The sequence below is a fragment of the Dryobates pubescens genome, chromosome 2, assembly GCF_014839835.1.
Source record: "Dryobates pubescens isolate bDryPub1 chromosome 2, bDryPub1.pri, whole genome shotgun sequence".
NCBI classification, from domain to species: Eukaryota; Metazoa; Chordata; class Aves; order Piciformes; family Picidae; genus Dryobates; species Dryobates pubescens.
This window is the reverse complement of record NC_071613.1, coordinates 44,860,952-44,884,977: the sequence shown is the minus strand read 5'-3', so window position 1 is coordinate 44,884,977 and position 24,026 is coordinate 44,860,952. Positions and strand designations below refer to the sequence as shown.

The following is a 24,026-nucleotide window of genomic DNA, read 5'->3' as shown; positions in this document are numbered from 1 at the left end:
AAAGCTGCATCAATGAAGGAGCAAATTCTGGATGAAAGCACGATGGCCCAAACCCACTAGGAAAATTCAATAGTCAAGCAATGCCATGTTTCTAATAGGATATTTCCTTCTTTTTGGCATTTCTCTTGATTTGAAGATGCATCAGGAAATGGTATCAAATGGGAGACATCTTTCTGTAACAAAATCTGTAATTGTTGACGCTTCATTTGAAATGTCCATCCCAGAGGAAGAAGAGAATGGGAATTTAAAGCAAAACTTCTTGTGCAAATACAAAAAAATTACAGCATTCAAAATTTAAATATTTTGGTTAGTTCTATTCCCAACTCAGTACAAATGTCATAGTCCACAAATCAGCATTTGGGACTCCCTGAAGCCTGGATCCGAACTCTCCCAGTGCCCAGAGGGCCCGATGGTCTCATTTCAACCCTTTGTCTAGAGTGGAGTGCACCCATCACAGAGTAACAAATATTCTCCCCAATATGTGATCCCTCTGGCATGAAGTGGCCTTTGATGTCTTTAGACAAGTGTCTTCCCCTCTGAGCCTTCTTCTTTGATTCACCCTACTGGCCTAAATTTAGCAAAACCTAATTGCAAAGTTGTCCTTTCATCTATTTAGACTGAAATTCATCCTCTGAAAGACCTCTCAGGAAACTTCTCTCTGTTTTTCCTTCAGGCTCTCAGTCAGGCTGAGATGTCACTGTGACCCAGGTCCTGAGGCTGCTTCCAAGACAACTGAGAATGAGGACAGTGGGCTCTTGACATATAGAGATGGCCAGACTGTTATTACATCCACTTCTCTCTATCAACTCCATGCTTTTGTTGCCCAAAGTCCACAGAAAAGCTTCCTGCTCTGCTGAACATGCATTGGGAGCTCTGTTTGTCACAGCTGCAGCAGCTCATTGGCTTATTACACCTTTCTGCCTTTTGCTGTTGATTCCTCTGTGCTCAGCCACCCTCTCATAAACCCAGCCAGCCTCCTCCTTTGTACTCCTGCCTCAGCAGACAAGCAGATAGTGCCTGGGTGACAGGCAGAAGCCCACGCATTGCCATTGTTCTGAGCCTTCCAAGTAATGGGGCTGACTGGCCTGATCGAGCTGAGAATGCCCCTGCCTACTGCAGAGGGGGTTGGACTAGATGACCTTCAGAGGTCCCTTCCAACCCAGACCATTCTTGATTCTATGATTCTATGGTTCTATGATTCTATAAAGTATCCTGAGAAACTCTTCTGGGTGGGACATAGGAAAAGAGCAAATGCTTTCAGCAAGACCTATGCCATTGGTCAACTAACAAGCTTTTCTTAGCCCAAGTTTATGAAAATCTCCATGCATGGGTAGGGAACATGGTAACTCTCCTATAAATATGGTCAAGCAGCAGAACAACATCCCAAGTTAAACTACTCTTCTAAAAGAGTGTCTGTGTCTAGGAGGAAAGATTATAAAGCCCAGTTTCCAAAACATTTCACCACCTCTCACTGACAAAATCCACCTAAAATAATCTACAACCTGTTTTATTTCCTCTTCTCTGCACTCATCTCCTTCTTAGAGCCAAAGCCATTCTGTTGTTGGAAGCAACAGAGTAAACCACCCAGGCAAAGCCAAGATTTTATTGGGGTTTAGGTTATAAGCAGGTGGCCAAGGCCTTCCCTTCACCAGCTCCCTGCTTAATCTGCTTCCACGAGGTCAGCAAAGCAGGCAATCAGACAGCAACAGACAGGACACACACCGCAGCCCCAACTGCTCAGGCCGTCTCTCTACTGAGAGTGCTGGAATGGGATTTTCAGGTGCTCTTTAAACACACATACACATGAACTTTGCTTGGGTTCAGTCTAGCTCATACATGAGATCACTGGAAGAAATCAAGAGCTAGTTCCAGGAAAAAATCCCAACATTATCCACCCGCCAACTCTCCTGCAGTGCAGGGATGTGGATGCAGAGCCCTGCGCCTGCTGCTCGCCTCCGGCTGAGCCAGCAGAGGGGACGTGCCAGGCACAGAGCTCCAGACGGCATTTAGGCTGGATGAATCCATGCCCAGTTAGTTAGAGCTGTATTTCTACTCTAAAATTAAGTGCACTTCTGAAAGCTTGAGTGCTCCTCTGAGATTACACTGCTGTGCGGGCAGGTCCTGTTGAGCCTGCTCTGGAGCCAGTGTCACTTCCCTGCCTTTTCCACCCTGCTGCTCTGTGTGGTCCAAGTGTCGAGCATCCACAGCACTGAAACACAAAGTACGGTATAGCCCCTGCCTGAAGGAGCTTGTTTGTTCTCTCAGCTTTCCTGTCAAATCATGGACTAAAAAACAATCTGCTGAGCCACAGCAGAGGAGAAAAGAAATAAACTATGTAACTGAGATGTTCAGCTGAGACATTTTTGTGCATGCTGATAAATTCTGCCGGTGCAAAGAGAATCCCCTTGACAACTTTACTGTACTGTTATCGTTAAAATTAACTGTAGTATAAAACTGAAGAAGACTTAATAAAACTCTCCTTTTCCTCAAGGAAATCTGGCTGCAAATGCAATGTGCTCCCAGAGTCTGTGCTAACTGCAGAACAAGTCTTATTTTTCAATCTTGCAACATCCAGTTATTTGATTTTTCTGTTTTGGCAAACATTTTCTGTTCTCTGCTCAGAGCACACTCTAGAAAGTTATTCCATTTTAATTAAAAAGAATTTAGACATCAGTTGAAGTGCTCAAATCCTTTTCTTAATCTGCTTTAGTACAACAGCCCAGGGGAAGACTGGGCAGTACTTAAACTCTGGGCTGGAGGGTGATGGTGAGGCTATTGAAGTGAGACACTAGCAGCTCAGACCATTCTATCTGCAAAAACCCATGACAGTTGTTGCCTGTAGTTGTTGCATTTGTAGAACATGGAGAGGAGGATTAAATCCTAGGACTGCTAGCTAGCTAGCTGTGCCAGGAACAGCCACTTTTTGAGCAGACAAAGTCTGGAGGCTGGTGAGTCTACAAGTGAGTTGTCCCTTGCCTGGAGAGAATCATGGTGTGAAACCCTGGGGGATCACACTGACACTAGTCATTTAATGCCCCCCCATAAGGTGAGCTTGGCCCAGGACAGCATCTAACAAGCTGATGATTTGGTGTGAGACCCTCTGGCTCAGAGCTGAACACAGGGACTGCCAGTGGAAAGGGCTATATAAATGATCCAGACAGGCTGCTGTTATTAAATATTCCATGAATTACCAAATGATCCTGCAGTCATTTCCGTGTGAAGCAACAGCAGGAGCCAAGAACTAAATTCCAGTACAATCCCTGCATAAATTCCTCCCTTTCACCTCCCCAGAGCGCCTTGTTCAGCTTTGTGTCACAAACAAATCTGTAGGTGTGCTGTGTTTTTATGACTATGCTCCCCTATTTGGAGCAGTGACAGACAACCACCATGTAACACTTTTCAGGACATTCAGAGTGAGATACCAATGCAAGGCAAAGTAGTCCTGTAAGGAAGTACTGTAGAGATAGTCTTGGGTTTTCACACAAGTCTTTTGGTGTCACACAAACTTCCCTCAAAGTCCTGGAGAGCTACACATCATTTGCCCAAGTCACTACTGGACTCATGATCCCTGGACCATTTAACTGTTGCTATGTGGGAAGGCATCTCGCACCAACCATTAGTCAAGGTGAAAGTTTTTCCTACCTGGACAGGTATCTCCATCACCCATCTCCAGCAGGGTGATGAGTCCCATCCTCATGGGCCCAGCTCCACCATCTGGGGGAAGGGCCAGGGAACAGTCCCAGTATCTAAGGGCCTTGCTGCTACTCTCCTGCTGTCTGCAGTCAGCAACACTGCACAAAGGAAGGAAGACAAAAGCAGACTGCAAACAAGGGGGGTGGCTATTTTCAATGTAGGTTTTCTCATTGCAACAGTGAGGAACACCAAAAGCAGCCTGATGGTGTGCAATCACCAGACATGCTGGCACTGGAAATACCTTGGTCTGATGCTGCCAATGTGAGTGACTTCATGCAAAATTATGTTAGTTTCAGACTCTCTCTTCCTCCTCTCCATGACAAGTTGTAATTCACACCAGAAACAATTTCATCAAAGCCATTTGCAAAGCCTTTTCTATATTGTCTATTCCTCATCCACCCCCAGGTCCTTGAGGTTTGTCTCATGAATGAAGGCTGTAAATCTTTGTACAGGATGGCAGGAGATCTTTGAACATCTGAGTTATTATGTAAATGTAGCATCAATGGTGCTTTTACTGCAAGTTGATTGGGATTGCAAATGAAGCAACAGTGATTTACAGGCCTTAGTGCTTCCTACAAACAAGAATTCATGTTATTCACTGTCCTTGAACCTAAAGCAGAATCCCTGTTCTCTCCTGAATGTTGAGACAGCACATGCCTGGGCTAGAGCTGAGAAGCTGCATAGCTGTGCCCATTTAACTGTTTCTTAGAATATGAAGAATACATAGAATACATAGAATACATAGAATAAACCAGGTTGGAAGAGACCCTCAAGATCATCGCGTCCAACCCATCAACCAATCCAACACCGCCCAAACAACTAACCCATGGCACCAAGCACCCTGTCAAGTCCCCTCCTAAAAACCTCCAGTGACGGCGACTCCACCACCTCCCCAGGCAGCCCATTCCAATGTGCAATCACTCTTTCTGTATAGAACTTTTTTCTAACATCCAGCCTGAACCTCCCCTGGCGCAGCCTGAGACTGTGTCCTCTTGTTCTGGTACTGCTTGCCTGGGAGAAGAGACCAACATCTGTCTGTCTACAACCTCCCTTCAGGTAGTTGTAGAGAGTAATAAGGTCACCCCTGAGTCTCCTCTTCTCCAGGCTAAGCAACCCCAGCTCCCTCAGCCTCTCCTCGTAGGGCTTATGTTCCAAACCCCTCACCAACTTTGTTGCTCTTCTCTGGACTCGTTCCAGCAAGTCAACATCCTTCCTAAACTGAGGGGCCCAGAACTGGACACAGTACTCAAGGTGTGGCCTAACCAGTGCAGTGTACAGGGGCAGAATGACCTCCCTGCTCCTGCTGGCCACACTGTTCCTGATGCAGGCCAGAATGCCATTGGCCCTCTTAGCTGCCTGGGCACACTGCAGGCTCATGTTCAGTCTACCGTCGACTAGCACCCCCAGGTCCCTCTCAGCCTGACTGCTCTCCAGCCACTCTGAAGAAAATTAACATGGGCCAGTTTCCAGCACTGAATGTTACTGGATAGCCTTGTTCCACACATAGCCCATTTCTTACCAGGAAAGCTAATTAAATACTACCGATCTAAACATTAAATTGGTCCCTCATGACCCTGCAGTGCCATAAGGACCAGGATGTGGCAGACAGTATCACAGTATAACTAAGGTTGGAAGGGACCCCAAGGATCATCGAGTCCAATCTGTCTCGACAGACCTCAAGACTAGACCATGGCACCAAGTGCCACATCCAATCTCCTCTTGAACACCTCCAGGGACAGTGACTCCACCACCTCCCTGGGCAGCCCATTCCAATGACCAACAACTCGCTCAGTGAAGAACTTTCTCCTCACTTCAAGTCTAAACCTCTCCTGGCACAGCTTGAGACGGTGTTACCTTGTTCTGGTGCTGGTTGCCTGGGAAAACAGACCAACCCCCTCCTGTCTACAGCCACCTTTCAGGTAGTTGTAGAGGGCAATGAGGTCACCCCTGATCCTTCTCTTCCCCAGGCTAAACAATCCCAGCTCCCTCAGCCTCTCCTCATAGGGCTTGTGCTCAAGGCCTCTCACCAGCCTTGTTGCCCTTCTCTGGACATGTTCAAGTGTCTCAATGTCCTTCTTAAACTGAGGGGCCCAGAACTGGACACAGTACTCAAGGTGTGGCCTAACCAATGCAGAGTACAGGGGCACAATGACCTCCCTGCTCCTGCTGGCCACACTATTCCTAATGCAGGCCAGGATGCCATTGGCCCTCTTGGCCACCTGGGCACACTGCTGGCTCATGTTTAGGCGGGTGTTAATCATCACCCCAGGGTCCCTCTCTGTTTGGGAGCTCTCCAGCCATTCTGACCCCAGCCTGTAGCACTGCATGGGGTTGCCGTGGCCAGTGACAGTGCTCATGATGAGCTGGAAGCATCCAGAAAAGATGTGCTCACCTGAAACAAAGGCCACTTTCTCCTTCAGTATAGGAAGGACATCAGCAGCTTTCAAACCATCATTTCGAAAAGAACCTGAAAAACAGGAAAACAGGAAAACCACATTAGAAGAGAACATGTCCTTGCTCTCAGCATCACAGTGACACCGTGTTTCTCACAATCAGGCTGAAGAAAATCTATAAATCACATAAAAGCACCAAGAAACAGACTCCAATGGCTGATACACAAAGAGCATCAATAGAGATACGCTTGTCAAATGAAAATACAAGGAATCAGCTTCTCACTTCATCCCTCAGAAGTTCTGAAAGGTTAACAAATTTCCCACCAAGTAACCAGATTTATCTCCACTGTCTTTTTTGCAGGTCATACTATCAAGCCTGGGGGATACCCGGGTGGTACACTATGCTGGGAGCCTTCTCCCATCACTGTTTTGAACACAGTCCAGGCAAAACTGCAGTGAGTATTACAGCACATACTCATCCATCTAGCATCAACCCTTGAGACAGATTTGCACAGGAGCTGTTTTAAAAAAGGATTTTCCCCTTCCCCCCTTTCTGCTTTACACAGCTGGAGATGGAACAGTTCAAGGTGGGGACCACGCTGAGAGGAAGGACATACTCCTTACAAAGCCAGCCAAAGTTTTCCCTGGATAAGGAGTGGTTTGAAGCCACAGCACATCCTCATGTAATTCAGGCTGTTTGATTACATGTTAAATAAACCTGCACGGGCCATTTGCCCTCCCTGCAGTGCCAAGTTATTTCACTTGCACTAAAGAAATACCAGAATTTCACTCTCCTGGAAGCCTTGGGAAAAGAATTGCTCATGGTTTCAGCCACCAGCATCACCTTTCTGCTTTGCAAAAGACCAGCAGTAATGGATCACTCCACAGTCCAAGACAGCTATTCCACCAGCACTGATACAAAACATAAGGTGGATTTGAAAGACACCTTTGCAATTGCTCTGAAAAATCACTCATCCATCAGTGGGTAGTGAATGCCCATCATGACAAATGATCTTCAATATGGTCTTAAATCAATTCCAGCTCATCCAAGAGTAGAACATATTTGAAACTCTGTGTTTTTACTTTCTGCCTTTCACAGGCTGGCAGCAACAGCCATTCTTCTCAGATGGTTCCAAGGCAAGAGAGTCTTCTCACTAAGCAATGTTGCTCCAGCCATTACACCTTCCTTGATGAAGGCTACAGATGATATCTGACCATCTGAGTCTGAAAGTGAGAATGGGAATAAAAGCCCCCTTGTATATGTGACTTACTTCTTGCATCATGCAGCTTGCAAAGGTACAGTGGGTGGATCCATGCAGACACATGGAACATACAGGATGAAGACTGTAACAGCCATTATCACCCACAGCAGGAATCTGTGTAACTACAAACAGTAGTAGCATGGTTGACTTACTATTAAAGGCAAATGAAGTGGCATTTGCCATTCACAAGTGGCTTGTGCAACAAGACTGTTCTATACATGCAAATATGTTCACAACCAGTGAACAATGCCTACAACTACCTCTCTGTGTCCCCACATGCTCTCAGGTGTCACCTCTGTGACACTCAGCTCCAGAGGATGAGCAAGCTTACCAGCTGAGTCAACACTTGTGAAAATCAGCACACAAAGGCACTGAGGTAATTTAACGCAAGGCCAAGACCAGTGCAACTGCAATTTACGCAGGCATTGGAGCACGATCCTGAGAGAACCTCAAAGACTTCTCTGTGTCAGTATGGTGTTTTGGAACTAGGGATAGTAGTTCTGGTTGCTGAATTCTTTCTATGTTCAAGTAAGTAGGACTTTGAGCGCTCTGTGTTAAAGATACAAGACTTATCCTTTGAGCAAGAATAACCCCTCAGATCCCAGGCTGTGGCTAGATCTCACATAAAGGTAGGAACTGTTAAGAACAAAGGCTAAATTTGGAATTTAAGCAGCTTTGTGTACATCTTCTCCAACTGTGAAGCAAACAAGGACAGCTGACATACTAGACACATCACGATGGCTCAGAGACACTGAAGCAGAGTACTGGACTGTATTTCTCCAGTTGCAAGATCAGTAGTGTCAGTGCAAGATTAGTTTTGGCCAATATTTTTTAAGTTCATCAGGTAAGCAGCAAAGTCAGTTCTTAGACACTTAACTGTGCAGTAGGCATTGTGTGACTGAAATCTTAGTGAACACTACCAAAAAGCTGTCAGTAGGTGCAGTATTCATGCATGTAAAATACACAATAAGGACTTCTTAGCAAGAACCTGCTGTACCTGGCTGAAGGACAATTTCAAGCTCTCCCCCACATGGAATGGCAATTACATATTACAGAGGTAATATGCATGGAGAACAGGAGAAAAATGCATGACTTCTGAAGATGGTCACCTCCTGAGCTGCAGCAGAGCAGGCTGTAGCCAGAGGCTCACTAATGTCCTGGCTGGGCATAGGAGAGGTCACAAATGGGGACAACACTGCCAGCAGGTGCTTTCACCTTTCTCAGTACCCCTCAGGATAGGTCAGTCATGCTTCAAAGTGATGAATGATTTAGGAAACTGTGAGCCTATCCTACAGACATGGAATTGACAAAAACTCCTAATTGCAGCAAAGCTTCCCTCAGGATGAGGGAGGAATCTTCTGCAGGTGAATCAGTGCCCAAAGCAATGCCCACACTCTGAGTGATGTACACACTCATCCAAGGGGCAACTCACGACCCACAAGAGGAGGCCATAGCCACTGCTTTCAAAGGTCACTCCAGCTGCTGACAAAGTCCTAACATTACCAGTGACATCTCAGAGCATGCTGTCAGGCCTTCCAGCACAGACTGAGGGAAGGGATGCATAAATTGGAAAAACTGTCTGTAATAAGGGCTCCAAAAGCAACATAAACCTGTCTCCAGGAGTGCCCAATACAGCAACGATGCATTCCCCAGTTCAGAAGTTATTATAAGCGTACCCCTCATAATGCTATGCCCCAGCTGTTTCTAATACATTCTCTTTGTTTCTTTGTGTGCTGGATTTGAAGTTGTGTCTGCATAGCACTAATTTTTGGTACAGACCTCCAAGCATACAACCAGTTAGCCAGCTTGTTACTAGAGGATGACGAAGGTTGCACTTCATATCCTTCCCTACACCTTCCTCCTACCCCTGTAAGACTCAAGCCATCCTGCAGCAGAACAGAGAAGGGCAGATGGATGAAGGACAGGCAGGCTGAACACTGAGACATCCTGCCCATTGCCCATCCACCAGTTTGTTGCCTCACCACCATCATAAGATAAGACTAGACAATAGTGCCTTTCTTGTCTTTCTACCTGCAATTCTCACCATGGTCTGCAAAGAAGCCTGAGCACTGCAAGAGAGATTGGCCATTGGAATTGACTGCCCAAGGAGGTGATGGAGTCACCATCACTAGAAGTGTTTAAGAAGAGCCTGGATGAGGCACATAGTGCCACAGTTTAGTTGATTAGATAGTGTTGGGTGATAGGTTGGGCTTGATGATCTCAAAGGTCTTTTCCAACCTGGTTAATTCTATTCTATTCTATTCTATTCTATTCTATTCTATTCTATTCTATTCTATTCTATTCTATTCTATTCTATTCTATTCTATTCATGCCTTTACCAAAAATAAAAGGCAGAGAGTATTGTCCCATGTCCCAGTCACCCTGCAGCCCCTCACACCTTTATCATGTCCTGGCCTAGTGCATTATCCACATAGTGGGGAGACTATGGCTATCCACAAACTTTCACTACTCCAGTTACATGAGAAGAAAACACAACCTGCCTGCAGGAACAGCTAACAGAAAAATGGATTTTTGTAAGCACTGAAAAATGTTAAAAGTGGATTCTTATCATGGCAGAGTCACATTTCAGGGCAGAGCAGTGTCACACATGCACAGCCCATCTCCCAGCAGGGATTCCCCGCACAGCAGAAGCAGATCACAGTTTTAGGTGAGATGCTGCAATGAGAAGCCAGCTGGGTAAAATGGGAAGCTTAAGACATGTTTCCATATTAAATGCAGCAAATCTGAAATTCAGAAAAGAATAGTCATTTTTCCCCACACAAGTGTCCCAGGTGTCCTAGGGAACTCACTGCCACAGGATGCAAAGGTCAGCAGCCCAAGGGGCTTCCCAAATGGGTTAGAGACCCACAAACAACGAAATTCTCCAGGGAACTGTAAGGATTAATAAAATAAGCAAGAGTTTTGGAAAGAAAATGCCTATAGACTTTGGAGTGAAGGCCAAATTCTAACTCAGAATGAAATATAAATTATCCCTGGTGAGAGCCCTGGGGGTTAAGGATTTCTTTTTCTAAGCAGAATGCAGAGCCGCTGTTGGAGACAGTGTCTCGGGCTAAATGGACCAATGGTCTGCTCCAGAATAGCTTTTCCTAGAAAAGCTTCAGTTCTGATCTGAAAAACGCAGCTCTTGGCTTCAAATAAAGATCAGCTGCTAGAAATATGGAAATACTTTCTATACTTAAAAAAAGTATGCGTAGGCAAGAAGGCCTCCTGTCAGAGCACTGCATGGGGCTTAATCACTTGGCTCCTGATGCCTTCAGCAGAAGTTGTTCATCCCAAGTCCCATGCAATGTTTCAGGAAAGGCAGCCCACATTCTCATAGTTCTCAGAACAGATTTGACTATTTAAAAACTTTGGCATGAAGTTTCTTTAACCAAACAAAACTGAACTCCTTGGGCTAAACTCATCCTTTAAGGAACTCTACTGGAGTCCAGGAGGCAACAGTAGAATTAATCTAGTCTATATTGATTCTTTCTTCTTCCCTCAGGAAAAGCATCTCTTCTATTTCTTCCCCATCCCTGGTTTTTTGGAGCAATTATCTCCTAACTTTATCATAGCTTATTTGTCTTCCTATCTCTTTTTTTTTTTCTTTTCCCCTCAAAGTCTCAGTGGATTTTGTTTAGATTTGCAGGACAGTAGCATCTTGGCTTTCCACAACTTACAAACAGAAGAGACATCTGATGTGAGCAGAGTGAAGCAGAACAAAGGAGACTTTATTGTTCCCATTGTAGCCTTTGCAAAGTGAGAGATAGAGAGATTGATTTGTCCAGCGTCAGACAGAAAGTTTGTGCAAAGCTCAACTCTCAGTTCCCCAGTGTCTTTCTCATACAACCATCCCTTTGTTTTCTGGGAGAATATAATCCTCCTTTTTCTTCTCTTTACACTTCTTGCTTCCTCCTCCTGCCCTTCTCTCTCCATTATTCCTTCTTTTTGCCTCAAATATTTACTTTGTGTGTATTAAACCTTCTTTAACCCCTTCCTCTCTTTCCTGCATGCTATTGTCTGGCCCTGCAGGGCTGTGAGCCTTCCTACTTTGATTTCTCTGATTTTCTACAAGCCATGGAGAAAGGCTTAGCTGGGGCCTGCTGGGGCCTTTTCCACTGGGATTTTACTGGCTGAGGCTCATTGGTTCAGAGGTAGAGAGGCCACAGCATGGCAGAAGCATTTGGTTGAATAGAAGCAACATGTGCTCCAGATTCGTATTTTAGCACCATCTGGCAGAGATAAATGGGACTGGACACTCTGCATCTGCTGATCACTCCTCTGTGGACAACAGCCTGATCCCTGATGCAAAGAAAGAACATTTTAGTGCCCTGAGACCCCCCAGGAGCCTGTGAGGCTCTCCTGCCGTGCTTCCCTGCTGCAAGCAGGTGAAGAGCAGGTTTTGACTTCACAGATGAAGGAAGGAAGGAAGGAAGAATTGAATTGAATCTAAAGGCAGCATCAGCCAGAAAAAAAACACCAACCAACCAAAGAAAATAATAATACCACCAAACCAAACAACAAAAAACCCCAAACCTGTAAATATAATTATCAACTGCTATTGAAAAATAACCCAGAGTTATGTACTTCACTAACTAACAGCTATTATTCTTGTTAATAAGCAATAAAAAGTCATACCTGGCCTCACAGGAAGCATTTATAGTGCTAGGACTGCAGGTCAGAGTATGGCAGGGACAGGGTGAAGAGCACCACAGCCCTGGGGTAAGGGTGGCAGCTGTCCCTTCCATCCTTGGTTTGCTTTCTCAAGCAAGAGCTCATCTGGTGGTCCTGAAATGTGTGTCCCCCCTAAACAAATGAGTGTGGCAAATAGACTGTCTGCCTTCAAAATACCTTGAGCAGTAAACATGGCCACAGCATGAAACACTTCTCTGGGGAGACCTGCAAAAGCTAACACAGGCATTGCCAGTACTTTTCCAGGGAAGCACAGGTGGCATTGGCTGTGTTGCTCAACCTACACAGAGCCAGGGCTAGAGCTAGCTGTCAGCTCTGCAGTGGAAATGCAAATAATCCCTGGGACCTTCATAGACTTGTGATGGCTTTTCTGCTATGGATTAAAGACCCACACAGTATAGCTTGCGGTTGAAGTCTACTTATTTGTGCACATGTAAGTGTATATAAAGATGGGATTATAGATGTATAGGTATGCTAAGTGGGTTACCAGTACCTCATAGAGGATCCAAGAAAAAAAATCTGCTGTGAATCTGATATCTCAATCTCCTCTTAGTCTTGTACAGAGTGAAAGTTTTAATGGCACCAGATCTAGCATGCAGACTGACAGACCCACACTGTAGCTTCAACAGGTGTAAGAACCATGGAAACTAAGTGATGTGCCCACAAGACTAATCCCACTGTACTGCATGCCAAGAGCTTTATCCCAGTGGAGACAAAAGTTACACTTGTTACATTGCTGCATTTATTCTAAAATGAAAAGATGAATGTTGATTTTACAGGTATGATTAGGCTCAGTCCAAGATTTCTACTGTGTTTCCTTATCTGTCCTTCCTTGTATGAATTGTACACTACTACTGCTCACTGGAACATCCTTCTGGTCACAGCTGCTGGTTGGCAGCACTACAGGCTACCTCCATTTCCAAGATTTGTTAGTGCTTGTCAGAGATCCAGCTTTTTCTCTGCCCCCTCTACACCAAGAGGGTTGGTCCCTCTGATTTGCCACTGCTTGAATTCCTGCAAAGGGACAGCCTCTGCCAGTGCGGCCTCTTCCCTTCCCTCCCGGTAATACCAAGAAAAGCAGGGCTGGGGTCTGGGGGATCTTGCTAATTGCTGAAAGCGTTATTCCTTCCACAGGATACTTGGCAGCATTGAGCCTCCCAGCACAGCCTTTAATGTCCACACATTTAAACAGTAGCCTCAGCTTGAAAGCCAACAAAGAATAGGCAAGGCTTCAAGAAAGATACAGCTGCTTGAGCAAGCATGCAAATTCATTAGCCTCTGTGCACGTGTGGTCTCTAACAAGCTGCGTTCAGCATCTGAAGCCTAAAATATTGCACCCTGAGCATCCCACCTAAACCAACAGCCAGGCTTTCCCTTTTCATACATGGCACAAAATCATTCAAAGCATCAGAAGGATGTTGAATTAATGCAGTATCTGCAGAGAAGGCTTTGCTTCATCTCTATCCATGGGAGATTTTATTCATTTAATTTCAAATGCACACTAATAGAGATGCACTGAAGAGAATGCAATGACTGGGAGTCGGTCTTTCTTTCACTCATTTCCTTTGTATTTTCATCAGGGCTTTGGAAATCAGGCTGAGATCTTTCAGTTCCTACCCTTAGAAAAATAATTAGACATTACAGGTAGCCCTGTGGATAGCACATCTGACTGCTAGTCAAAAGACTTGACTCTATTTCTGGTTCTGTTCCTAAATTGCTTTGTGATCCTGAACAAACTGGTTTTACTGCACTAGATCTTGGTTTTCTTCTCTACAGAACAGAAATAATGACTGCCCACATTAGTAAGGCACAGTGAGGTCCACAGACCTCAAAAGCACCTTACAAACAGGAATTAATTTTGTCTCACAAAACCTTTCTGAGGCGGGGAACTGTTTCAGTGTACTTTTTATAGACAGGCAAAACCAAGGCACCAACAGCAGAGGCAAAAATGAGGCACCACCAGTAGGAAAGGCTTGCTCTGACACTCACAGAAAGAAGGTTTGGAGCAGTAAAAGAATTGGAAAAATCAGGCCACCTGACACAAAATTCAGTGATTTATTTAAGTGAGTAAGGGAGGGATGTGTTTTCCCAGAGGGAAATGAGGATATTCAGTACTCTGAGTTTTGAGTCATTAAGAGTCTTGCTGTAGATTGCACTACTCATCAGTAACCACCCAGATGCAACAGTCTTTTACGGTGTTAATCAAGAGCTATGGGCTATTTGCAATCTGCAGTCACATTTTAAGCATGACCACCATTTCTTCCCAAGCACGGTGTGTTTGAATGTTTTCTTTTCATTTCCCTCCCCTCTTGATTACAGTTGGATTCCTTATGGAGACACTCCTCAGAATTGTATAATTCTGTAAAAAATTTAGACCCGCTGACAGATTCCTGCAGGAAGGATGCAAGATGTAAAGGCTGGGTACCCAGGCTCTCATCCTCTATTAAATTCTGTGGGTTAGAATAATTTCTTTTAACTGGCATTGTTTTAGTCAACAGGCTTTCTCCAAAAAGCTGCAGCAAGGCATCTGCCAGCACCTGTCATGTATCAGTGACGCAGTTAGGGCTTCCCATTTGTCTCTCAGAAAGCCTCCCTCTTGGATCCTGGAGGTCCCCTGCTGCCAGTAACTTCCACAGGACAATAAAATAAAATAAAATATCTAATTATGTACAACATTCAGGAGGCACTTTGCTGAAACGTCAGCCTGACAAAGGAACCATATGTCGGTGCCTCAAATGTGCTTTGCAAACATCTGCCTCTCAGGGGGATTTCACGCCAGACAGTAAGAAAGCAACTTTAATTAGAGGCCAGTTGAGATCCTTGTCCCAAAGCCTGTGACTTCCCTAGAAAAGAGAAAACAAATCCTAAACAAACAAATCATTGCATTTGCCTCAGTGTTTAAAATCAGTCTGTGTGTTTTCTCTCTCAATGCAGAGCTCTCTCTAATTTTTCTGACAGAGTTCAGCATGCCCCATCCAAACAGATACACAGACTGATGAAGTTCCCATTGCCTTCAAAGAGGTCCCTACCCAGGAAGGATGGTTTTGTCTAGTGCAAGTGTAGGAGAGGATTTTAAAGTAGTCATTTTTGACTGCCATTCATCCAACATTCACAAAACAGCACCTCGCTATTAATTAGGTTTCCATTTCCCTCTGTCTCACCTTGCCTTAAAATCTCATCTGATCACACATATTTCTACCTTTGCTCATCTCCTCCAGTCCCTCTCCCCTTCTGCTAGGGATTAGTATTTAATCTTGCAGCTATTGTTTCATCCTGTGAAGCTGAAAACAAAAATAGCAAAATGAAAATCCAAACCTACAACTCAAAGGGGAATTTCCCCTTCCTATGCAAAACTTCCCCAGTTAGGAATAAAGCAAGATCCATGCCCAAAGCTCTTGAAACAGGGCAGGCAAGTAGAAATCATCTCTGAAGAAGGGTACATGGGAGAGAAGCCAGAGCCCTGGTGGGACTGCAGAGGCTGTCCCCATCCATGAATGGGATACAGTTCATCCAGACTAGACAGCTGCAGGTCAGTGAGTGTTGCACCTCCAGACGAAACCAGCAAAACCAAGGCAGCAAGGCTGGCAGAAGTTATGCCAGGCTAAGATCAGGTACAGCACATACCCATGGGAGCACAGGGAAGGCTATGCTGTGCTACTGGGCTACTCTGGCAGCAGCTCTCTGCAGCCCTTAGGCTGGAGAGCAGTATCGCCCTTCACACTCCACTCTTCTGTCTTTAAATCAGTTTTCCAAGGTCTACTCCTCTGCAAACCATCCAAAAACAACCTCAGCCCACCGACAGGGACTGTGCATAACCCACTTGCAGCTGACTTCATATTGCCCAGACCTCTCTAACAAAGCATTGAACTGTAAAGCAGCAGCAGGGGAAGTCCCTTGGATGGTGTCACAAGGAAACACTCTGGGTGTAACAGTGATCACTGTAACCTCCCCAACAACATCCTAAATCTAAACAAAAGCAGGCCAAACATTTTACAGACATCAGCGGGAGGGGGAAAGCAAGAGATTCACAGAACTAAATAATTTATCTGCTTGTCTTATGGATGCTGACATTTTTGACACACATTAAACATTAATGAAAATCATTTTATGGATGGCTGAGTCACGCCAGTCAATGCATAATCTCCTGCCTCTCCACCTGCCCCTTTCACCCTCATCTGGCCCTATCGCAGAGCGCAGCCACTTGTAACTCTGCCTCCTGAAAGAGACCAGGCTCCTTCAAACACCAAAGAGCAGAGCAAAGGCACCGAGGGAGCGGAACAGACCCTTATAAACACATGGACAAGAACCAACCCACCGAGTCCTAACCCCACTGCTGTTAATTCCCAAACCTGCTGTTTTGTTAATTAGCTAACACGAGATGCTGTGAATCATTTTGGAAAGCAAATCACTTCCCTGATTTCTAAAAGCTTCCTTGCCACATTTTTGTTTTTAAACTTACTATTTTTCCCTTCTCTCGACGTATAAATGCCAATTAAATTACTGCCTGCCTCTGTTTAATCTAATGTTAGCCTACTCATATTTTCAGCTGCTCCCTAATGCCAGTACAGCCCCTTATGCCCAAATCTCTTTAGCATGCTAGTATAAATGTTTATAGCCCTAAGACTTACTGCTGTAAGAAGCCTGACATTTTTGTGGTGAAAAACTGCCATGTTACTGTAATGTTGAATAGCAAAGGATCACCAACGGGCTGAAAATGCAGCTTCCCTTTGGTTTGTTCCCGCTAAGGACACATATAAAGAGATGACTGGGATTAAAGCCTCACTAGCTGTCTGGATCTTTTTCTGGACAAGCAGTCCTTACACTGGCTGAAATGATACTCCCCAGAAGGTAGAGTTATACAAAGCCATTGGGCAGCCTTCAAAGACAGTGGATACAGATTTAATCTCATTTTACATAGCCTATTAGACTGTGAGACTATGTGCCAGAGTTAAGAGAAATAGATTCTTCATCCCAAATAATTTTCTTTATAGAAGAGAGGAAAATATACCTAACAAGATTATCACCTAAACTCAGTAAATTGGCTTTTTTTCAGTAAAGGGGAGCTCAGAGCTGCATAAATAACTGGCTACAGGTTAATGAGATCTGACTGATCTCCAGAGGGTGCAAGCTGCTGCTCTATAGATCCCTGACAGCTGGAGTCAAACCCCCATCCAACTCATCCCTAAAGCACAGGGAAATAGTTTGGGGCCCCTCTTCCCAGTCTACTGCCAGGTTGTGAATGCAAAAGCTACAGACCTGACCTTGTCTCCCTTTTTTTTTTCCCTCAACAAAAGTGACAGAAGTGCAATGTATTAGTTTTTTATATTTGCTATATTAGATTTTTTTATTTCACAGACTGCACTATAAAATACTTGTCCCGTGCACATCTTCCATTCTTCTGAAGGAATTTTACTGGTTGGTGGTTTCCCTGAGTTCAGTTGCACTGAACAGCATGCTCTGCAAAAACACAGAAATCCCACACATGAGGAAACTATCACATGTAAAGTGTAAGTAATGGTCCACAAAGTTCATCAGAAAAGTCTCCTAAAGCAAATGAAATTATACACAGGTCATAGCCTGTTGCAGCCTGCAGTGTCTTACTGGGATCTTGCTACAGGCAGCTGTTGAGCCTCATTTGAGGGCAGCACTGAGGAGCAGACCTCAATCTGAAGTCAGCTAAGTCAACAAAAGGACATTCAGTACATTAGAGATGAGGGGGAAAAAACAGCTTCTCCTTTCCCCCACATGTCCTACTGCAGAAGACATTTCACTCTTGGCAGCAGCAATTTTATTAACCCATTTTTATACTTTTTCCCTAGCCAGGAATCCCTCCTGCATACACATCTCAAGTGACACATCCCTACTCTCCAACACAAACACACAACTACGCACATCTTGTAATTTGGATCTAGCTTTGCTGATAAAAGCACAAACCATGTCCACATTACCACACTATGGGTCAGCCCAGGGTTCCCATGACCTTTCCCTGCAAGCTCCATCGCTGCTGCTGGAATGACTTGTCCACTTTGTTAGCTGTTCAATAACTTTTAGGCAGTACCATAGCAATATAGAATACATACATAGAATACATAGAATAAACCAGGTTGGAAGAGACCTTCAAGATCATCGCATCCAACCCATCAACCAATCCAACACCACCCAAACAACTAACCCATGGCACCAAGCACCCCACCAAGTCTTCTCCTGAAAACCTCCAATGATGGCGACTCCACCACCTCCCCAGGCAGCCCATTCCAATGTGCAATCACTCTTTCAGTATAGAACTTTTTCCTAACATCTAGCCTGAACCTCCCCTGGCGCAGCCTGAGACTGTGTCCTCTTGTTCTGGTACTGGCTGCCTGGGAGAAGAGACCAACATCCGTCTGTCTACAACCTCCCTTCAGGTAGTTGTAGAGAGTAATAAAGTCACCCCTGAGTCTCCTCTTCTCCAGGCTAAATATGGCTTTGAATAAATGACAAATCACAACTAGCAGTCGATGAAACACTAGGAGTGATGACAAAACAAAAATGGCAAATTAACTGCACACATGAAAAGAATGGATTGCACCAATATTTTGCTGTCTGCTTCCAAAGCAAAAGCAGAGCGAAAGACAGGATGGAGAGGACAGATTCATCGTACATTTGCTTCATTAGTATAATAATTAATTTATATTAGCAGGTGCACATTAAGAAGATCTGTTTCCACTCCTCTGCCACTGCCAGCTGGTGCAACATGCATGTGTCAGTCAAGGGAAACAGTAATTTTGCTGAAGTCCTCTGCCATCCATCTTATGTCTACCCTGTCTGCAGCTTTGTTATGAGGTTCAGTCAGCATGGGACTGTACAAACACATTCTGTAGAGCAGTTTTCTACCCAAAAGTGCCTAAAATGGCCAGAGCCAGCTCTGGCTGGAGACAACTGAACAAGTAATGGAACTTGCCCTATTTCCTGGCAGCTGACTGATGGCAGAGCACAGGTGTCATAGCCAGGGATTTGAGGCAGGATACTCATAATACCCTTGTATAAACTTGCACTGGAAAAGTAGCTAAGACTTTCCAGACAGAATTCTTTCTCCTGAGGAACTCATCATGGAAACGTTCTCGAGTCCACAGATCTCATTTATAGTTCATCCAGTGGATCCCACTGCAAGATTTGTCCCAGTGCCCCCCAACAGGGTTCAGGGTTATTACATGGGAGTAAGAGGGCCATTAAAAATATCCTCTTGGTAATGCCTGCTTAATTTTTGCCATCTGATGAAAATGGAGTCTATGGAAATATGTCTACCCTCTCTATCACTTTCCTGGGAAGCCCTGTGAAAAGTTGCAATATCCATTTAGAGCAAGGGGTACATCAACTTGAGAAAGGTGAAATACATGACACCAGCTACTAATGAAAGCTGCAGGATGAAGCAATAATGACATGCTTGTGAATAAAGAATGCATACTGAAATATTATGGAAAGAAAGTTACCATGCAGAGGAGATAGAAAATTCAATTTTCTGAGTGGGACACTGACTGGCTTAAAGGATATAGACAAACAACCTTTTCATGACCATGAGATGCTGCTTTGGAAATGTTTTGTGAACTCACACAGAGAGAGAAAAACAAAGAGATAAATAGCCTGTTCTTCTCCTGCACTGAAGAGCTACAGTACCGAGCACACTGCCTGCTATAAGGCTACATTAAGGATGTGTCACCCTGAGTAGTATCTCTGTCTGAACATATCTAATTTGCCCATCATCCTCAGCTGCTGCAATAAAACCATGCACAGAAATCCTGCATTATGGGAATAAATATCCATTGAAGCCAAAACAGCAAGTCAGCTGAGCACATAAATTGCCCAGATTCTACCTAAGGACAAGAATAATTATCTTTCCAAATCCACTTAAAAACTCTTACTAAAGAATGCTTTCTAAAGAGGTCAAGCCCTGGTGATAGCTAATACTTTCAAATGAATCTTTGTTATTGCCCAAATACAAAGAGCTGTTTTAACGCATCAGGACAGAAGAATGCCTCCTCCAGGAGCGAGCTTGTCCCCATTTGTGTAGATCATCACTTAAGTGTTGGGTAAGTCACATGACTTTGTGGCTTTGAAAGATTGTACTTTGATGTCAAACAGACAGATGTCAGCACAAAAAGATAGGAGGGGGAGGAAAGTCCAAGCTCTGAGCAGCCAGCAGTAATTGACAGAACAGCAGCAAGCTTGTGCGTGAAGACCAAATAAGCAATAGTAACTGAGCTACCTCTTCAAACCTTTGCTGCCAAAAACTGTTTAGCAATAGCATAGCTACAAAAGTGCCAGTAAGGTGAAGTGCCCTAAGTCATCACTACTTGCTCATCTCCAAAGCTACTAAACACACTAACACTAGCTCAGGAGCACCCACCACTGCTAGAAAACAGGTTCTCAGCAAAATAGTCCACAAGAAACTGTGCACCAGTTAATCCCTTGGGTGTTTGAGGAATAATGTGTCGTGGCTCATGCTACCACTGTCACTGGTGCTCCAGAGATAAACAGAAGGCTTCTGTCATCAGTGTTTTCAATCCAGCCCTTTTCACAAGCGCTGCTATTCAATTATAATGATTGTTTTGTTAAGTGTGGTTCTCCTCGGAAAACTGACTCCATAAAAAACAGGATCATGGAGTTCATGTTTATTGCATCTCAATGATTTCCAGATCAAACACAGTCAGTTTACAAGTAACAAAGATGTTTGGTTTGTTTTTCCAGCTACCAGGTCTACAAACTCATGCTGGGATCTAGAAGTTAAGTTGTCATCTTTTTGGCTTGTACGATCACAGAAGGAACGAAAAACAACTCTGCTCGCCCACTCCCGGAGTGGCTGCATCTTTCCAGCTTCAATAGAGATAATAAGGAATAAAAATGTTTTTTAAGGAATAAAAATATTTTCAAACCCACTTATCCAGTTCTACGCTTCAGGGCTCCAGAAAGGTAATCTGATCTTAAAAGCTACTTCCAAGGGCAACTCGAATTGACAAGACTTAAGTACCACTTAAAGTGGTACTGCACATTTAGCGCCCAAATAGCATGTACCTAACTTTAGGCACCCGTTTTTCAAAACTGTTCCCCTTGATTTAGTCAGCAAATTAATCATATCTGCATGTGATTACACATAGATAGCAGCTAATTTCAGCAGGAAGGTGCTATTTTTGTATAGACACTTGTTGGAGCAGAATTGCATGTAAAACAAATTGATGAGTCTGCAAGCTGAGCCTGCATTAACTATTTGACAGCTGCAAATTGTTGCATTACAGACATCACCAACTTGCTTACACAGGCACATGTGCATATGTGTAACTTAACTACTCCCCAGCTGTCAGCCTGTAAAACCTCAGCATTTAGAGGTTAGCAGGTTTCCCCCGTGACAACTCTTGCAGGTTGTAATCAGGTATCTGAGCCCTGCTGCCCTGCACATGAAAGAAATTAGTTGTTCTCCATTATGGATTAGCCACCTGCCACGCTGACACACAGATCCTCTAACTCTTTATCTTGTCCCCTATGAGTTCCCTGCACCATGAACACTCCACTTTTCAGCCACGTCTTTTCTTCTTCCCATTTCATACCCCCAGTGCATCCAGCTTTTTCCTTCTGCACCTCTGTACCAAATGGTACCAGTCAAACACACATTATAACCCCAGTGCTCTGTGTACCCCAGTTATGATGGTTGCCTTTATCCTTGCAAAGGATTTGAAGGAGCCATAGCTAAAAGTTATATGTGAAACAGATTTATTGAGGATAAACTGAGGGATGTTTGCCCTATTATCCATTTGTCACAAAGCATTCCTTCATGACCCAAGGTGCTGCCATGTTACTGCTGACCACCCCATCTGGATGTCTGATGGCAACCAAGGAGATAATGCCTAAGAGCTTACAGAAGTGGGCTGAAAACAAAAACTGGGAACATGGCCAGTATTTACAGATGTACAGAGTTAACAACGTTGAAGTGATTCTCCAAAATACTAGCCAGTTTTACACACCCAGCCTTTCCAGAGTGGTTTCACATGCTGTAGATGCCTGCTTGCAGAGGCAGTCCTACCAGGTCATACCAGGAGCTTTGCTGTGGTTCTCTTCCCTTTCCTATCTCCCTCTGACAAGGACAAGCAAGGATGCTTAATGAAATCTAAATGTTCTCACTTTTAGATAAGTGTAAAATTATTGATTTGGAAAGCACCATGCCTGGCTTTCATCACTAAGGAGCACTGTGATCAATGGACATCAGGCTAATTACGGTGGTTGTGCTGCTGCAAGATGTATTTTTGTTCCCTGGCTCTCTTTATGTATTCAGGTGTAATGCAAAGGAAAGTGCAGCCTCAAATGTTAATAGCTCTGCTTAGGACAATAAAATCCCAAAGAGCAGCTTTCAGGGCCGCTTCAATCACACAGCTATTTAGTTCCAGACAATTGCTAGTTCTTTCCCATTCCAGCCCCAGTCAAGGTCTTGCCCATGATGATGAAATCTACCTGGAGATTTTAGAAATCCCTAGTCCCTCAAGACAAGTCTGCTGCTCCTGCAAACAAGTCACTGTGGATTGCCTTCAAATTGTCATGGGGACTCTGAGACAAGCATGGCGAGAAGGAAGGGGTGTACTTGTGGCTCACTCCATCCTCCGGATGATATTTTCCCAGCATGTAGTCATAGCTCGTGCTATTTGAGTCATCCTCATCTGAGAATGCAAACAGTTCCCAACTGGTAATACAGCGTTTTTTTTGCTTGCAGGCTTAGAGCTCAGCTTGTCTCATGATGCTTCAAGCTGAGCTGAGTCATGGAGAGATAGGGACTGATCCATGTCAGGGGAAAGGGTCCTTGTATGGATGGGGTGATAGGATGGTGGGCAAAATATATTTTGGGCTGGAGGGAAAATGGAGCCACCTCAATGCTAAGGGCTTTAGACTTTGGATTGAACCCAACCCTTAGTCATGCCCATGAAGAGAGGAGGAGTTCTCTTCTCCATGGATTTGCTCTGCTGAAGCTATCCTTTGGTTCCATAATTCTGTGTGATTTTCCTCACCATTTCTCTGTGAAATATTCTAATTCTTTATATATATATATATATAAAAAAAGAGTTGTGTTGCCATTTACAGCACAGGGTGTTACATGGATACTGACTCAGACCTGAATGCATATGGCTTGAATTTCCCAAGGAAAATAAAATTAAACTGGAATTTAGGTTGAGTAAACTCAGATATCTGAAAGTAAAAGTAGCATGTCATGGGAACTTGTAATTATTCCAGAAAATCAAGAGAAAATCAGTACATTCAGAGCTGAGTTAAATGTAAAAGCAAACCAAGATGGCTAAGGCATAGAAATCAGTATTAAGACACACCAGTAACAGAGAGCCTTCAGGGATACCAAGGAACAGTGTAGCTGTGGCTAGTGTGCAGTACAGCTGATTGCTGCAGATTAAACTGATATTGAAACCCATTCAATTTTTTATCTTTCCCTTATTAAATTATTCTGGAATGAGGGGAAAAAAAAAAAAAGGAGACCACCTCTCTATCTTCTAAGAGTAACATGGAGGTATAGCACTTTAATATGTCAATAAAGGCATTATGGACAATACTCTGGCTCAAAGATTCAGCGTGTACATCTTCCTTTCAAAGTAGCTTATAAATTAATTTAGTTCAGGAAGCAGTTACTGCCTCATAAACATGAGCTGCTTCTAACCTTTCATTTATCTATTCACTAAAATCAGGAGATGCTGAAGATGCCCAGACATTCTGTGGTTTGTTTAAGCTCATCTGAGGAAAAATAACACTGATCCAATAATAACACTGATCCACTACTTGCAGTTTACTCCTCAGAAGGAAATGGCCTTCTCCGCCTTGGTGTACTCTCTCTGAATGACTGTGAAGGAAGTAACTCATGTCACAATGAAGATAATAAAAGCTGCAGGTGGCCCACTATTTGACACCTTCCCCCAGCTCCATGTGGCTCTGCCTATGGTCTTGCTGTGCCAGCTCTGGTCTCCAG

General features: G+C 44.1%; 1 protein-coding gene across 11 annotated transcripts in view; it reads right to left on the bottom strand.

Moving 5' to 3' along the window:
• The window catches only part of KALRN (kalirin RhoGEF kinase), a 548,250-nt gene that overhangs the window by 367,066 nt on the left and 157,158 nt on the right, over positions 1-24,026 (bottom strand). For all 11 annotated transcript variants that reach the window (XM_054176436.1, XM_054176489.1, XM_054176457.1 and 8 more), the window contains one exon: positions 6,086-6,160. In XM_054176436.1, coding sequence (XP_054032411.1) covers positions 6,086-6,160 — 75 coding nt within the window. The remainder of the gene's footprint in view (positions 1-6,085; positions 6,161-24,026) is intronic.